At 35.3% G+C, this 18,900-nt stretch overlaps 1 protein-coding gene across 4 annotated transcripts in view; it reads left to right on the forward strand.

The window, feature by feature from the left end:
* The window catches only part of LOC131061651 (probable protein phosphatase 2C member 13, mitochondrial), a 101,769-nt gene that overhangs the window by 48,299 nt on the left and 34,570 nt on the right, over nt 1–18,900 (forward strand). For all 4 annotated transcript variants that reach the window (XM_057995446.2, XM_057995447.2, XM_057995449.2 and 1 more), the window contains 3 exons: nt 8,181–8,308; nt 8,487–8,585; nt 8,718–8,876. In XM_057995446.2, coding sequence (XP_057851429.1) covers nt 8,181–8,308; nt 8,487–8,585; nt 8,718–8,876 — 386 coding nt within the window. The remainder of the gene's footprint in view (nt 1–8,180; nt 8,309–8,486; nt 8,586–8,717; nt 8,877–18,900) is intronic.

The raw sequence follows: 18,900 nt of genomic DNA on the forward strand, positions 1-18,900 counted from the left end.
TTGGAGTTGTTGAAAATCATTGATTTTTTAAGAGCAGTGACGGCAAATATATGAAAAATTGATTGTTGGGAATGTTAAACTGATGAATATTAATGAGTCAAGGCTTCAAAGTAGCGCATTACCAGATCTAGATGAAATGAAGGCTGTAGGTCAAAGAGTTCATTGAAACACATTGAAGAAAGAAGCAATCGACAAGAATTCACTTTACCATCAAAGCAGCCACCACAATCATCCCTGGGATTGCTATATTGGAAAGTGTGTAGGTTACTATTTTTAGGCGATGTCTAAAAATAGGATCGGCTTTGTTTGGAGCAAAGTTATTTTTGGATACTCCTAAAACAATATTTATATTAGTTTAGTTGAATTCATTTTTAGAAGATAAGCTTTATCCAGTGGATGAGATTAACGCAAAACTGTTTTTAATGTCCATGCAACTTTTATTTTTAAAAGCAAATTTATATTTAAAAGACATGCAAATGTGCAAGGTGGCATGTATACACACGTGTAAAAGTTTGTTGCTCAAGATTTCTTTGTTTGTGTGCTGAAATTATTATGCTTTATGCAATTTTGTCATTTTGATTGAATATCATCTTGTGCAACTGATTGATTACAGACTAAATAATTGCAAACTTTTTATTGTGATTGTTGTCAATTTAGGTGTCTGTAGCTTTGTATGCAAATAGTTGGGTATTTTTGATTTGTAAAGTATTGTCATGTGTGTAAAATTCCAAGTCTTAAATTAATTCTTTCGTGCTCATACTTCTTATTGTTTGCAATTTATGTAGAGAGCATGTGTGTTTGAGTTGTGATAAGCTGACTTGCTTGTAGATTCATATAAAAATACAAAATATTCCATTTATGAATAGTCTTGTGTTCATACCCTAGAAGCAAAAATAGATGTTGCAGATTAGTTTATTTTTTATTATATGTTGAGACCATAAAAACGGATCTCAGACTCGGCACAGACTCGGCAAGGGTGACTCGACTTGGGATTCAAGACTTTGCAAAAAAATTCAGTGTAGACTCGGTAGTGTTGATGTGTTTTTTATGACAGCGTCGAACACAAAATAAAGTTGCCTAATGGTCACTTCACTCTCTCTTGATCAAAGTACGATTGTGTGCTAAGATTGTAGCTTGATCAGACAATCGACTCCAATGTTCCTTTATGCTACGGAGGTGACTCAGTTGGCTGATGTGTTTGCTGGTAATCCAAGGGGCCTTACGTTTGCATCATTCTTTCACTTCTTTGTTGTGGCTGGAACTCCATCATCGGATATGGTGATTCTGCGATGTTGCTGCTTCGAACGGACTAAAATAAATTGAAAGTAAAAGGGAAAGGGTTTAGAAGGATCTAAATCTACTCCTAAGGACAGTGATAACAATGAATAGTGCTTTGGTGGACAAATTCCAAATAAACCAAGCTCTGCTTCGCCAAGTTTAACTACAACTCTGCAAGAACCGGTGCAATCTTCTGGGGATGCTAGAGGATTTTCAAATCGAGAAAGTACATTTGAATACCCAAAAATGACGCAATCCAAACGACCATCTACAATCGAACTTAGCACAAATTTAGGGGGTTCAGGCTAACTTTACACTGAAACTTACAATCAGCAAGATGCAAAAAGTATGAACCATGGAAATTCATCAAACACCATTACATTCTCCATTGAAGTCAAAGCACTTTACTATTTCTAATCTAAGTGAGGAAGGTGAAACCATGCAAGTGTTGAAAAATAACTTAAGTGGACACCATCAGAGAACAATGTTTCATTGTTATTATCTCAAAACTTATCGCAACAATTTCATACAAAGCTCCCTCCCTTTACAAACGAGGGGGGTCACCCCTTTATATAGGCCTCAAGCCATGATAACATGCAAAACCCTAATTAGGGTTTTCTCTAAAGATTCTCCACTCAAGATGCAACAAGGTGGGAATCTCCAATTAGTAACCCATCATGCCCATATATAATTAATTCAAAAGTACCCAAAATAGCATCCCTTGCGCATTAAATGCACCACCTCTTTCAAATTCGCCCAACATATGTTGAATATTCATCCATGCAAAAATCACCCAATTATGTCATAAATGCTCCATCATTTCCACATGCGGCGGCGACTGCATGCAAAAAGAATCTGCCATAAATTCAACATGCAATGACCGGGTCGCCATTTGGTCAAATATTCCAGTAATGAATGCGCCACCATTCTACCATGCATTCAATAGATCCTTGCCATGCAAGTGGACCCTGTCGTCGTATAACCGCTCCTGCATATTTGGAATTGTTAAAGAGGGAAAATTCGATTCAGGGAGAATTTTCTTGAAGTCTGCTCAACTTTCCTTGCTTGAAGAAGGTTTTCCATCAATTTTCACCATCTCCTATTTTTTAGGAAAATTTCCACAATTTTAGGGTTTTGGTCCAGGAGAGAGAGAATTCTCTTATGTATCCATATCTTCAAAAATTTCTAAATTTGGAGGTCATTTGAGTCCTGAAAATGGATTTTTCAAATTTTTCCCTAGGGGGAAATTTTTTGTTCAGTTCATCCCTGATTCCTTCCTTGCCTTAGAAATTTTATCTTCAATTCATCCTTGGGTGTGATTTCTTGTTGTGGAGGAATTCTCCTTTGGAAAGGAATTTGTTCCTTACCCTGAGGAAGGAAATTCTTCATGCCTTAGCCAATTTTCATGATTTCTAAGAACTATGTCTTGAAGGAAGAAATTTCAAACACTTAGTCAATTTTTTTATCTTTCCTGGAATTCTGTCCTGAAGGAAGGAATTTCCGACATAGCGCCAATTTTTTTACTATTTCTTCTTCTTGGGCGCAATTTTGACTTGGTGGAAGATTCAGTGAATTTTGTGAATCCTCAATGCCTCCTTGGTTTTGGTGCCTGTCCTTCATCTTGGGCGGAATTTTGACTTGGTGGAGGATTCAGTGAATTTTGTGAATCCTTGAGACCCTCATTTTGGCACCCAATTCCACAGTTGGGTGGATTTTCACCCCTGTGGAGGATTCATGAAATTTTTTCATTTATCCTTGCCTCCTCCATTCTGGCGCCCAATCATTTCCTGGGGCGGAATTCTCACTATGTGAAGGATTCATGGAATTTTTTCATTTATCCTTGCCTCCTCCATTTTGGCATCCAATCACTTCTTGGGGCGGAATTCTTCATGCATGGAGGATTTTGATGCTTTTCACAAGTTCTAGGCTCTTCGTCAGGATATATATATGAAATATAACATTTAATTATCTTATACTTTAAGTTATATTTCATATATATTGTCAGGATGTTTGAGAGTGGTTTCAAGTCCATAGGATTCATAATGCAAATTTGGATTTTGGAAGATCTTTAAAGTTTTCAGACAGTCAAATTTCAGGCCATTTTCGGATTAGGATGACATTGGTGGATTGATGTGAATTTCTGGACTTGGATGATTTTGCATGCTTTCCTCTTCTTTTCCTCTTCTGGAATAGGAATTCCAAACTTAACCATTTTTTGATCCAACTTGTCTGCCTTCTGACTCTTCCAGATTTAGAAATGGTCTTCAAGAACGTTCAGTCTTCAGCGTCTTGAGAGATTTTCAGCTTTCAGTGTTTTCCTGTGAAGATCCTGCCAAAAATAGATTTTCCCAAATAGTAAGTGTTTGAAAATGTCAAGGTTTGGGCAAAATAGGTCAGAAAAGCACTTACTAAAAATAGAAGCTTACTAAAAATAGAACTTACTAAAAATAGTAAGTTTGATTTTTGGCAAAATTAGACCAATCCGGGATTAAGTAAAATCCCTAAAAAATAGGAACTTTCTAAAAATAGAAAGTTGCTCAGTTTTGGCTCAAATTTTACTGGGAGGCTTGTTGCAAGGTCCTAATTCCATTCGTATGTTTAGTTTCTTCAAAACCCTAACAGAAACCCCTAAAATCTAGGACTAAAGGCAGAACCCTTAGAAAAGACAAAACAAGCCCTAGACTTCATCAAATTCGTTCAAACGAAAACAGATTTAATCAATATGACCCACAAACACTTGCAAAGCAAAGAGATTGACGAGACTGCTGTGAAAAGACCCCAAAAACAAAGCCAAAAGACCGAAAGGGCCTAAAAAGAAGGGGGTCTCCATTTGCAATGGGGCGATTTGTGAAAACGTCACAACAGGTAGGACTTGACAGAGTGAAAAACCTAATAAATTTAGAGATTTTAAAGGATTTAAAACTTGTTTGATGCACCCTCTATTAAATAAACCTTAAAGACACAATAATATCATCAAATAGAAGCTAATTGGATCACATACACAAGTATACATCGATCATATAAGTTTAAACACAAATTGTAGTTGAAGGAAATGGCAAACTTGGATATATAAATATTGAATGAACTGTTTGTGGATTCGATTGTGTGAGTGTTTTTCATCAACGTTTCGGATCACACTTCGTGATCCATCATCAAGATGAGAAAGAGATCAGAACGAAAAAATGATACAAGTTGCAGACCAACACCTATTTAAAAGAGCAAGGAGGGAGGTGCCCTAGAATAGTACAAGAGGATGAAAGGAAATAATAAACAAAGATGCAAAAGAAAACAAAAGGAGAAATATAACAAAAAATAAAAATGAAAATGAATATAAATAAGAGAATAAGTAAATGTATACATATATGGTAAATATTTATAAAATAGTAAATAAATAAACAATAACAATATAAAAATTAAGCATAGATAAATAGAAAGAGATTATATATATATATATATATATATATATATATATATATAAGTAAAAATGCAAATCTAGAAAAAGAAAACAAAGACAAAAGAAAGCACCGATTAATGCACAAGACCAAAGTGCATGTATGTATATACCTATACATATATACATATATACACAACAAGAAGACGTGGGAAGACATGCCCACCTACAAAAACTTCACACAATTAAAAATAAATTAAAAAATAAAAGTATATACTATTACATACACATATGTATATATAAATATATACATACAAATATATATATCCTAACATCTCCTTTACTATGGAGCTTGAGTCGGATAACCAACTCCCCTTCTTGGATGTTTTGCTTACTAAGAAACTTGATGGCTCCTTAGGTCGTCGTGTGTTCCACAAAGCCACCCATACTGACCTTTACCTCCACTCCTTATCGCATCACCACCCCTCCCAAAAAGCTGGAGTCCTCAAAACGTTGGCCTTAATAGCCTACCGTATTTGTGATGGTGAAAGTTTAAACCAAGAGCTGGACCATCTCCGACACATCTTTAGACTAAGTGGGTACTCTAGCAAACAAATATCTAGAGCCTTGAGTCAAGCCAAATCCAGCTTCCTCTCCCACTCCTTGAATTCTCCCCCTTCTAGCCTCCCGTATGTCTCCCTTCCTTATCTCGAAGGCATTTCCCATAAATTAGCTAAAATTCTCTCCAAAAAAGGATTTCGTTGTGCCTTCAAGCCCGTCTCAATAGTGAAGAATCGCATCCCACCAATCAAAGACTCTAGAGACATTTTCTTGGAGTCAGGTGTCTATAAGGTGACTTGTTCGTATGGTACACCTTATATAGGTGAGACTAGGCGCTCCTTCAATGCTAGTATCAAAGAGCATGGAGCCGGCATAAAACATGAACGTCTGTGTTGGTTGAGCACTCTTGGTCGACCAAACATCATATTTGCCTTGAAAGCATTGAAATCTTGTTCAAGGAAGACAACTTCTTTAAGAGGAAACTGAAGGAAGCCATTGGTATTAACAATCACCCCTCAAACCTAAATCGTGATGATTGGTGGAGTTTAAGTTTGTCATGGCAACCTTTACTTTCTAGCATTAGAAACCTTTGTTAGCCTCTTCCTTGTTGTGCCTATCGTTTGCGTTCCTTCCACTGTAACCCTCGCCCCCTCCCCCCCGCCTCCTCCTTCGCCCCCTTGGTTCCTTGGTTCTGGTCGTCCCCCCTTGGTCTCCTGTCTCTCTCCCCCTCTTTTCCTTTGCCTCCCCACTTTCTTCCACCTCTTTACCTCTCTCTCTCTAGTTTCCTTTTCGTTATTTTATTGTTTGGTTCTTTTTTCTCCTCCTTTCAATTTTAGGCTTGCTTGTGCATTTTCTTATTTGCGTGGGTGTATTTATCGGTCTTCCTTGAATTCCTTTGCTTTTGTTACATTTTTGTCCTCGTGGGTTGGTGCTTTGTGTTTTGTTGGATACACACACACACACTCAATTTATATGTGTGTGTGTGTAACATATATATGTATATACATATATATATTTGTATGTATATATTTATATATACACATGTATGTAAATGTATATATTTTTAATTGTGTGTGAAGTTTTTGTAGGTGGGCATGTCTTCGCATGTCTTCTTGTTGTGTATATATGTATATACATGCATGCACTTTGGTCTTGTGCATTAATCATTGCTTTCTTTTGTCTTTGTTTTCTTCTTCTAGATTTGCATATATATATATATATATAATCTCTTTCTATTTATTTATTCTTAATTTTTATATTGTTATTGTTTATTTATTTACTATTTTATAAATATTTACTATATATGTATACATTTACTTATTCTCTTATTTATATTCATTTTCATTTTTATTTTTTGTTATATTTCTCCTTTTGTTTTCTTTTGCATCTTTGTTTATTATTTCCTTTCATCCTCTTGTGCTATTCAAGGGCACCTCCCTCCTTGCTCTTTTAAATAGGTGTTGGTCTGCAACTTGTATCATTTTTTCCTTATGATCTCTTTCTCATCTTGATGATGGATCATAGAGTGTGATCCGAAATGTTGATGAAAAAACACTCACACAATTGAATCCAGAAACAGTTTATTCAATCAAATGGATTGTGGAAATTTACTAGCATTAATATATAAATATTGTCAAATGTATACAAAACTTAGGGAATATGGAATCCATGACATCAAATGTTCCAAACACATATCAAAACGATAACTACAAGTATGTGGCTCAGAGGAGCCTGCATCCCTCCTACGAAGGTGTCTAAGGTAGGTCCCACTAACTAGTGGAGGTTTGGGAGTGGAGGCACTAATGGGTTTGAAGGTTAGCAATGATAAGCTGCACAAGGTGTTAGATTTGAGAAAAACCCAACGATAGATGTTAGATGGGTTTAAGGGGTTTTAATTTTTTTTAGATAGACGTAAAAAAATGTGCGTTTTTGTCATTTTTTGAGACAATTTTTTTTTTTTTAAAGTCTAGGCGAGTCCAGGCATCAAGACTCATTGGGTTTGGGTTGAGTCTGCGAGTCCTAGGACTCACCAAGATTCGCTCAGGACTTGAACGAGTGCGAGAGTCCTGGGACTCGCCAAGACTCGCTTAGGACTCGGACAAGTTTGAGTTTCGGGCCCTTGGGACTCGCCCAAGACTAGGTCGCCCAAGACTCACCGAGTCCTGGCGAGTTCTGGCGAGTTTTGGCGAGTCCTAGAACTTTGGTTGAAACCCCTCAAAAATAAACTGTGTATATGTTGTGAAAATTGGAAGTTTTGTTGAAACCCCCCCAAACAAAGTATTTGTATGCTGTGAAAATTATAAGTTTGTCCATAAATTAGTCATGCAGGGTTTTAGTAAGATAATTTTTTTCCAAGGGAGCCTTCCCTTCTTAATTAGAAGAAATATTTTACTTGTGCACTGTTCCGTTTTGTGTTGTTGTAGAAAGGATAAATTAAAATGTTAACAAAACATATGAAGAGATTAACAATCATTGTACAACAATATGTATGATAAAATAATAAATGGAAACCAAAGATTTAGTATGCAAATAAAGAAATTGAGTAGGAATATTTCCCAGGATGATTATTAGACAGACATTTCACCTGTTTATTCTGTTCTAGATGGAAACTGTGATAAAGGTTTTAAATGTATACGATGCTGTTTAATATTCTGTAAATGTAGCCAATTCTCTAAGGTCTTTGGTTCTTTATAAGAATTCATGCAAGGCTGGTATTTGTCAATTCCTTAAATATATGAATGGATTCAATTTCTTTTCTTGATATTTTTGCAGATGATACACTTATATCTTTATTAAAGAGGGGTCATATCTTCTTGCTCTCAAGATTTTTATGCTACCATTTCACAGAAAATTTAAATTTTAAATGTTAAGTGGGCAATTTAAACTTCAAGGTTTGAACATTACACACTGCTTCGTACAGCCTAAATATTTATCGCTTGTGATACTGCAGCGAAGATGGAAGTTGCATCTATGGATATTCCAGTTGTCAAGGCAAAAGGGCTACAATGGAGGATTATTATGATGCAAAAATATCAAATATTGATGGACATAGGGTTGGGTTTTTTGGAGTTTTTGATGGTCTGTAACTTATTTTGTTTCTTTATACAAGTAGAAGGGTTGACTTCTCTATTATATTCAGAATAAATAGCTGTACCGTTAATTGTTCTTTTGCTTTGCAGAGATAGAATCTTTATTTAATATGCAGGTTTATTTTTCTTTTCAGTTCACTTAATTATTTTCCTTGTCTTCATTTCAGGCCATGGTGGCTATCATGCTGCCGAGTATTTAAAGCAACATCTTTTTGAGAATTTGACTAGCCATCCCAAATTTTTTACGGATACCAAACAGGCCATAAGTGCGTGCAGGTTTCTGAAAATCTCTGGACTTATTGATCTTTTATCTCAATATATAAGTTTTATAGCCTTATAGATGGGAAAAATTTACCTTCTATTTTGTAGTGTTAATGCTTTTCAGTCTAAAATTTCAGGTGAATCCTATCAGCAAACTGATGCCGAATTTTTGAAGGCTGAAAGTAGTATTTACAGAGATGGTGGCTCAACAGCTTCAACAGCAGTATTAGTTGGGAATCATCTGTATGTTGCCAATGTTGGAGATTCTCGAGCAGTTATATCAAAGGCAGGGGAAGGTGAAGTAACTATAGATGCTTTTTATCATGTGAAGTTCTGTTGGAAATCTATTTTACTTATTTTTGTATAGAAAATATGTCAGCTTCTTATCCATGTTCACATCCTATATATGTTATGCCTCCATTGCATAGGAAGTGCATGATTAAATGTATTGTTTCTTGATATGTACTTCTCAATGACACTGGAAAACACTACAGGTTGATGTTTCATGCATATGCTATCATGTACCAAATCTTCACTTGTACAACATAGTGTTGAGTTATTCTCTATAAAGATTCACCTATTAAAAGAATTAGACTATTATTGTTCAACCATCCAACAATACACTCTTAATTGCCTTCCTTACTTTGGAGGAGTTTTCTTTTAGATATCCTCTATCATTATATGTTTTATACTAACGATTTCAGTGTGGACTTGGAAGACAATGTTTACTTTTAGATATCCTCTTATGTATTATATGTTTTACATTAATGATTTCAGTGCCAAAATTATGTCCAGCCACATCAGCCACTGCATCTGTGCAAAGTATTTAGCCTGCATGTTAGTTCCCCCCATACCAACAAGACACCACTCTTGAACACCAATGTATTCCATGGATCGAGATATGCAGCTGCATATAATTACGCCGAAGGCGTCTCCTATATGAAATAGAGCAGTTAACTTTTTCAGATCAATGGTTTAAAACAGATAAGAAGCCTATGCAAGACGATTGAGTTTGTTTGGTCCGTTGATTTTTGCTCTGACGATTTCATAGAAACCTCGCGGAAAACAGTAGACTGTAGTTCAAGGAAATTCATACGTAGCATTTATGGAGATGACGATGAAATTTGGTTTGACTCTTTCCCTGCTCCATTCCACCTGCATTTGGGTCCACTGTCGGGCAATCCATTACCGTAAGGATTTCGATGTGACCACACTGATTTTAAGCAGTCAAAGCTCAATGTCCAACACGCTGATTAATATCTACTGCCATTAATTGGTTTGGCCCATAGAATTGATCCACGTACATATGCAGGTTTTTTAATATCAAACGATCTCAGATGAAAATTGCACATCTTATCAAGTTGGTCTTCATGTCTATGGGCTAGGTATATAATGTTTAAATTACCAAATCCTTGGTAAAATTAATAATGAAAATAATGTCCGAAAATACTATAACAATTCAGAATTCTCGTCATTTAACAGAACAATAGAGTGAACAGGAACAATAATATAAAAATGGCGCGAAAAAAATGTGCACCACCTATGTGGATCCCCTTCTTCTGTCTCCATCAATATTTTTAAATACCTGCATAAATTGGAATTTCCTATTCGCAGCCATGGAAAACTGAACAAGAATCTGAATTTTTTTTCTAAAAAGAGGAAAAAATTTCAAATACGTAATTACAACTAAATCAGTCAAAGAAATACCGAGTTCTCACATATATTTCTTCCAATCATAACAAGAATCTTACAGCTGAAAAACAATGAAATATATGGATATCTGGGTGTTAATGGGTGTTATGGGGGTTGATCTATTTGCTGGCGTTGGAATTTTCCTCTCCCCCATCCGTGTCCTTGCTCGATGGTATATATTAAATAAAAAATATTAAACATGGTAATGTTTGTGATATATGCACAAATGAGTTTTTCAAGGATGCCCTCAAACAAGTATCTTCCTTGACTGTTAGACTCTGCATGCTCAAGATGGGATATTTATTATTATTTTATTTTCACTTTTGACCAGTGTTTTAGCATTTTATTTTCATTCTACATATGCCACCTTCCTATGTCCTCATATGAATTTTTATTTATTTTTAATTTTTTTTTTAATATAGATATATTTTATCTTATATTATATTCATATATTCATTTTGTATATCTTCTTCAATATTATGTATTTCAATTGTTCATATATGTCAAGACAAACAATATGAAGACATGTCCTTTTTTGCTGTGTCTAAAGATGAATTTTAACAACTTTTTATCTCTCACAATTACGTATAATAGTTGCCAGTATTATGTCAAATAATATTTCAACATTTATGTAAATTGTCGTCATAAAATAATTATTTTATTTTTTATATATGTAAAGCTAATCAAATTCAAATAAACATATATATCAACATATGTTGTGTTATATTGATATATGTCAAATTTTGTTTTCAAGTCCACCATGTTCTCAATAAACACACTCAAGGAACCTATTTATTTACCAACAAAAAGCATATGATATAGTTCTTTCACATCTATATTCCAACACTTTACAACAACCACTAAAAACGTTTGTTCAGGGATCTACAGGCACAAGAAAATCACACTTGATGACAAGCATAAAGTTTGCACTCATTAGGTTAGCACTAAATGAACAACCACCATTACTTCTTCTTCCAACAATGGGTTTCACATCATTCAACTACAAGAATTGGAAATTTGGTATGCCCTCTAACTACCAATCAAATAAATGATTTCCTTATAAGGACAAACACTTGCAACCTTCCAAGAAAGCATGTACTTCAATTAATACATTGTAATAAATGAAATGAGCTTCATTGGTCCAAAGTTGCTACAACGAATTGATATTAGGTTGCGTGAAGCATTCTTTATCCATAACCACATCTCATTTGGAGGATACTCAATCATGATCTTAAGTGATTCAAGGAAACTACCACCATTCAAGAACATTCCAATATATGCTTCAACTTCTTATGGGGCGATGTTAGTTTTTAGTGATCAGATTAACAGTATAGAACAGAAAACCAAACTAAAATAAAGCACACACATAACACGCTTATACCTTGGGAAAACCTCCCTCTTGGAGGAAAAAACCCAGCATGAAAGATTCTGATCAGATTCTTATTATGAGCAGATTACATGAATCAGATTACTTATCTGATTTGGATGCCAATCTAGGGCAGACTGAACCTAGCATATGCAGCTGTAGTGTGTCTTCAGGGAGAGCATAATATCGACATCAATTGAAGAGGGAGATCACTGAAGTATAGCGCATCACCTTGCCCAGCAAGTTGTCCAATGGATTCGCTCTCTAAGATGCCTGATTCGCTGACTGTTCTTGCATAAGGCTAATCGCACTTGATAAGGATGTTTGTTGTGTAGAATGAATCTTGTTTATATACAAGATTCATGTTCAAGTCTTCTAAGTCGGCCTTAACTAATTTCTTTATTTTACATATTCACTTTGCACTTTGGCGCCCAATTTGGGGCCTACATAACTTGCAACTTGTGACACGTTTCCTGTTTGAGGCCCAGCCCTATGAAATGCTTAACCACACGTTTCATTTAGGCCCAGCCCTATAAACATAAATGCTTAACCACACGTTTCATTTAGGAATACATAATGTGTTGCGTGGGAACATTTATGGGTCCACACGTTTAGGAAATGGTCTTGTCATAATACAAGGTATGGTTATTGGGCCCAGCCCATTACATGACTAATTCACACGCCACATAGAAGAATGGTTCCAACCCTATTACTTAAGTTGAATTCTAATGTTGCCTTCGGCAATCAGAATTCAACTTTTATTTTTCTACCTAGTTACAAAAACCAACACTCCCTCTTAACTAGGGAGAAAAATAAATACATAATCAGAATCTTTCAACCAGATTACATGATTAGGGCCCAACCCTAAGTAATACATACAATATGCAATTTGAACACAAGTTTACACAATATGGACCTTTCCATGAACTTCCTCTTGCAATGCCTGCAAAGGATGAATCCAAAACTTCATAGCTTCACACTTTCCTGGGACCTGCATATATCATCAGAATTTCATATCTTTCATCATGCACATCCACAAAGGAAGAAAGAGACCTTTCCTTATGCATTCCTGCAAGAATGAATACTTAGATATATACATAAACATACAACATGAATCATGCACAGCCACAGAGGATACAATAAGCTTCTCCACTGAGAAGAACAACTTGTCACCTTGCACACCGCAGAGGGTGAACTCACCTTGCACTCCGTAGAGGGTGGAAAGAACTACCAACTTGCACTCCGCAGAGGGTGGACTCACCTTGCACTCCGCAGAGGGTGAGAGAGAACTGCCACCTTGCACTCCGCAGAGGGTGAGCGAGCACTACCACCTTGCACTCCGCAGAGGGTGGATGATACACCCAATGTATCATGGTTAGCATCATCATAAATAAACAATAGACAAGGAATATACATTAGATATATATTATCAATTCCTCTATTAAACCATAATGATTAGAACCCAAGAATGAAATGAGATATTAAAAGATATCAAGACTCCCTCTAAAACCCTATTTAAATAAAGAATTCACAGACCTAATGATTCATTCTTACTTACGAAGTGGATCCATAGCATCTTAAAAGAGGGAGATGAAAGGTAGACTTTCATAATTAGTCCGATGACAAGATCTAATTGAGGTAGGGCTTCTCAGGTCATGCGTGAATGCTTTCTTCAGAGAGACATAATCTGAAAACATTATCTTCAAGAGTAGACATTAGGTTACTTTAGAGACATGATATAGTAAAACAAAACACCAACCCTTACAAACCCTCAACACACAGATTCAAACATATAGATAGAAGACATTTACCTATACTCGGGTCCTAATACACATCCATATATATACACTATCACTATTCAGCCATGAATACATTGAATATATAAGTGATAGCAGGTATATGATAGGAGAAGTATATAAGGATGACAACAAGTATCAAAATAAGGTAAGTTTTAAGGTAGCTTCAAATCACCTTACAACTTCACTTACCTGTCTCCCTTGAAATAAATGAGATTCATCACCTTTGAAGGTTCTAAGATACTAAGAGGATGAGGAATCCATTGATGCAGATGAAGGACCTTGACTGTGCATGTAATCATCTGAAAACCCTAGCTGTCACACATAAGTCCAGGCTGTAAATCTAATCACTACACATGCAAACCTAGAATACCATGTTAGTTTTTAGTGATCAGATTAACAGTATAGAACAAAAAACCAAACTAAAATAAAGCACACACATAACACGCTTATACCCTGGGAAAACCTCCCTCTTGGAGAAAAAAACCCAGCATGAAAGATTGATCAGATTCTTATTATGAGCAGATTACATGAATCAGATTACTTATCTGATTTGGATGCCAATCTAGGGCAGACTGAACCTAGCATATGCAGCTGTAGTGTGTCTTCAGGGAGAGCATAATATCGACATCAATTGAAGAGGGAGATCACTGAAGTATAGCGCATCACCTTGCCCAGCAAGTTGTCCAATGGATTCGCTCTCTAAGATGCCTGATTCGCTGACTGTTCTTGCATAAGGCTAATCGCACTTGATAAGGATGTTTGTTGTGTAGAACGAATCTTGTTTATATACAAGATTCATGTTCAAGTCTTCTAAGTCGGCCTTAACTAATTTCTTTATTTTACATATTCACTTTGCACTTTGGCGCCCAATTTGGGGCCTACATAACTTGCAACTTGTGACACGTTTTCTGTTTGAGGCCCAGCCCTATGAAATGCTTAACCACACATTTCATTTAGGCCCAGCCCTATAAACATAAATGCTTAACCACACGTTTCATTTAGGAATACATAATGTGTTGCGTGGGAACATTTATGGGTCCACACGTTTAGGAAATGGTCCTGTCATAATACAAGATATGGTTATTGGGCCCAGCCCATTACATGACTAATTCACACGCCACATAGAAGAATGGGTCCAGCCCTATTACTTAAGTTGAATTCTAATGTTGCCTTCGGCAATTAGAATTCAACTTTTATTTTTCTACCTAGTTACAAAAACCAACAGGTGACACTATGGAGTAGCTTCACAAAATTTATAACGTTGAAGAATATATCTTGTCAAATTGGAGAGGAATTACCCAAATTAAATTATGTACATTTCTCTCAAGTCTATAGAATGTTGAACCTACAATTTTAATAACTTCTAGTGTCAAGATCAAGTTTTGCTCCATTTCAGAAGAGTAATGTATTTTTTTATCTTCTATACATCTATTTGCAGCAAACAAAATGGTGCTACTCCATGATAAACACATGTTGTTTTTAGTAAATCTAATTGGCCTATCCACTGGCCAAGAGGTTATTCTATGTGCAAGTTTGTGGGTGGAAACAAGACTTGTCAATGGTGCACTTGGATATAGGCCAAAGCAATTGTATACACCGATAACAAAAAACCCCTCAACTTCCCTTCTTTGTTGATATTTAAGTGGGAAAACATAAGAAACCTTTTAAATTTTCACTTTGCCTAATTTTTTATTTGGTACAAGACAATTTTGAAATGGAGAAGCACAAAAACATGGGTTTGATCTTTAGAAACCAATGAGAAAACACAAAAAAATATCTACATTAAAAAATAAAATTAATAAAGAAATAACTATAGGCCATAGCATATGCAAATTTTCATAGTTTTGGAGAAATACAATAATTGCTAATAGTAGGAAGAAAACATAAGTCTCTTCTTACAAGGCAGACCTATCAAACCACAATTTAACCAAGTGGTCATAATTTGTTCCACATTTCTTTTTAATATCCTTAAATTAATTGAAATTAAAAAAATCTCCCCCTTTACCTTTGTCTATCTCTCCATATATTTATCTCCTCTCTCTCTCTCTCTATGTATTTATCTCTTCCCTCTCTATCTATACCTCTCTCTTCTCTTCTTTATCTCTCTAAAATTCTCTATGTACCCCCCTCTCTTTTGCTCTTACGCTCCCTATCTCTCCATCTCTATCTTGCTCTTACGTCCTCTATCTCTCCCTCTCTCTCTTGCTCTTATGCCCTCTATATCTCTCTCTCCCTCTCTCTCTATCACAAACACAACGTGATCCTGTTGATAATAAAATTTGATTCTTTCTAATTTAGAGGTTTTTATTTTAATCATGTTTACAACCTGTGTAGTTGATTTAAAGTTCTTAATTAACCATTGAGACATTTTTTGCATAAACAACATCATTTTATAAATGACAAATTAATAGACCTCATGTACTACACAAATGTATGCAAAAAAATGACCAAAATTTTCCTTAATCGAACTTCCACACCTTTTCGGCATACCCATTGCATCCCAAGTGCAATTGCTAGTTTTTAACTGCTGTTGGAGCCATAGCAGCAAAAATCGTTTGGGGAAGAAATTGGGAAACTAAAAGTTTTTTTTTGTTTGAAAAAATTCAGAAAAAATCATGAAAAATTAGATGTAAAAAAAGTAAAAAATTGTTAGAAAAAGAGACAAAAACTACTTTTTTCTGAAATTCAAGGGCATTTCCATAGCATATATAGAGAACAAATAAAATAAGAGTTTAAACCCATGAATTGTAGAAAATGGATTTTTGTTGTTTATAATCATATCATTGATAATATCTCATTGCACAAAGCATACTTCATAGTGCATAAATTATAAATAGATGGTGACAGTTGACAAAATGTCAATTACAATATTGTTTTTACAAAGACAACCTATAAACTAAGTGCAAAGTTTGAAAAAATCAAAACATAGCCAATGACTCTTTCTACCACAAATAGAGCTATGCTAGAGAAGTGCCAGGGCCCAATGATGAAGCTCCTGGGTCAGAGCCTTTCTTAAGTCGTTCAATCTCATGAGCATCCAATTTCGCCTATGTTAGGATCATCCTCGAGGTCAGGAAACTCATCAGTAAACTCTAGATCAATCTCATCAAGGTCAATTGGCTTATAATTTTCAATAGTACTTGGTTTTTGTACATGTAGAAATTAATCTTGGCGATAAAAGTGAAAAACCTAATGCATACAATTAGAACTATGATTGCAAGTATATTAAAAGTCTAACCTTGAGCTTTTTTTAGCTTCAAGCGGAGGTTGTGGTGAACAAACACCAAGTTATTCATTTGTTGTAGGTGGTTTCATTTCTCAGAATGTATGTGTTCAGAAACACTCCAAGTATGTTCACAAGTAGATGAATTGCATGGCTGGCCTAAAATGCATCTCGCCATCCATCTAAGATTTTTGGTTTTGTGACCAAAACAATCCCACCATTGCATTGAAAAACACATTATATGGAGATGATATCATGTAAGAATATTGTAAACGATTAACACATTTAATGTACATGTCCAAAAAAGAAGAGAGATTGTGAAAAGTTTATAGTCTACCTAGTTTGCAGGTCTTGATACTCTCTACAATAGTCTTAGATGACAAAAAAACCCTTTGCTTGCTTGTACATTGGCAACTCTGTCATAGCTGCCTGCAATGTTTTTTGTGTTAGGAAATATTTTCTCCTTCTATATGAACAAGCCTTGTGTGATCTTAGCAACATGGTGTCTAAATGAAGAGTTATAGAATAATGTTGGACTGAGATAGTATCCTGTAGCATGGAGAGGAGAGTGCATCTGTCAATCGCATCTTTTATCAATTATGTCCCATAATGGCATATATTTGTCTCTATTACTTTCCATCTTACTCTTCATCATCTCCTTGGCCTTATACATGGGCTCATACAAATATCCCATGCGGGATTTACCCCCATCCACTTGTCTGAAGAATTTTACTAGAGGTTCTAAAAATTCTACAATTTGTTCAGCTGCATTCCAAAACTAGTAGAATACGTGTAGTTTGCCAATGCTATGCCATCTGTTTGATGTGTGAAGCTGGACTCATCAACTCATTTGAAACAAAGATTCGTTTCAATTTCATTTTTTGTTGGTGGAGTTTGTAGTGCAAGGAAGTTTTGCAAATCTTGTCACCCCTAGTTAAACTAGCTCCTTGCCCTTTGTGAAAGATGATATCATCCACAAAATCCTCGTGTGATTATAAATGAATCTTGTAATTGTGCAAGCTTTTTGTGATACTTATCCATTCAAATTTTCCAATGTTCTCTAGGGTTAGATTAAGGCAATGTGCTGCACATGAGGTAAAAAATATAGAGGGTTATTTGTCTATCAAGAGTGCCCCAACAACAACACAAGCAACATTGTTTGTAATAAATTGAACCACATTTTTTGGCTCTACATTGTTGACCACTAGGTTGAAAATCTTGAACAACAACTGCAAATTTTATTGTATCAGATGATCCATAGAATTCAAAAATATTGTGTCGATATAATAAGAGACAAGGAAGTAGACAAGGCTTTGGTTTCTTCTATTTGTCCATCCATGTGACATTATGGTGCAACCAATCTTAACCCACTCTAGTCGATGCTCATTAACAATATATCCTTAACATCCTGTATTGCAATAATGAGCAGACCAATTCTCAATGTCTCATAAGATGAGGTTTGGAACCTAGGGCCTGCAGGTGTAATAGCATCCGCCATACCTTGCCGCTATGGAGATCTGGCAACATGGAATGGCAGTCTAAAATAGTACCAAAAATTTGCAATAGGTTTATTTGCTTGTTCATGGACATTCTTCCTTCATGCTATACTTCTCCAAAATGGTCCATGATCTTATTGTGAAGGTATGAAAATGTGAATCTAAGTAAGATGGAAACAATGCAATGTAAGATCAAAAGCTCACATTCACACTCAATGATGTCTAAGATCTATGCGTGAAACTAAATGATAAACAATAACACCATAGCAAAGACCTTAGATTGTTTCATTGTTTCTTGATAAACATGAATGCTTAATGTAGATTTGTTCTTAGATTTTGTAGCATAACTTTGATATCACCATGATAGTATCAAGACTTGACACTTGATAATGGATCCTTGATTGTGCTAGCTTGATAATGATAATGATAATGATAGATGATTTGCTCAATGATAATTGTGGGAGATTCAATCATAAGAGTGCTAGCTAGGGAAAATGAGTGAGTGGTCTTATTTATATGGCTCACTTAACATTTGATTAATGGTGGAGATTAATTAGAAAGATCAATGGATGAGAAAATTTGAGAGAGGGGAGGACCAATAATTAACACATGGATTGATGAGGTGGAATGATAAAGAGGGTGTAAATGCATAAAGGAAATAAATAAAACATTTGTTTTATTTATGTAAAGTTGGAACGTTAAATAAATTATTTGAAATTTATTCAATTTTGAAAGATGTGTTAA

Source organism: Cryptomeria japonica, chromosome 7 (assembly GCF_030272615.1).
Source record: "Cryptomeria japonica chromosome 7, Sugi_1.0, whole genome shotgun sequence".
Taxonomy (NCBI): domain Eukaryota; kingdom Viridiplantae; phylum Streptophyta; class Pinopsida; order Cupressales; family Cupressaceae; genus Cryptomeria; species Cryptomeria japonica.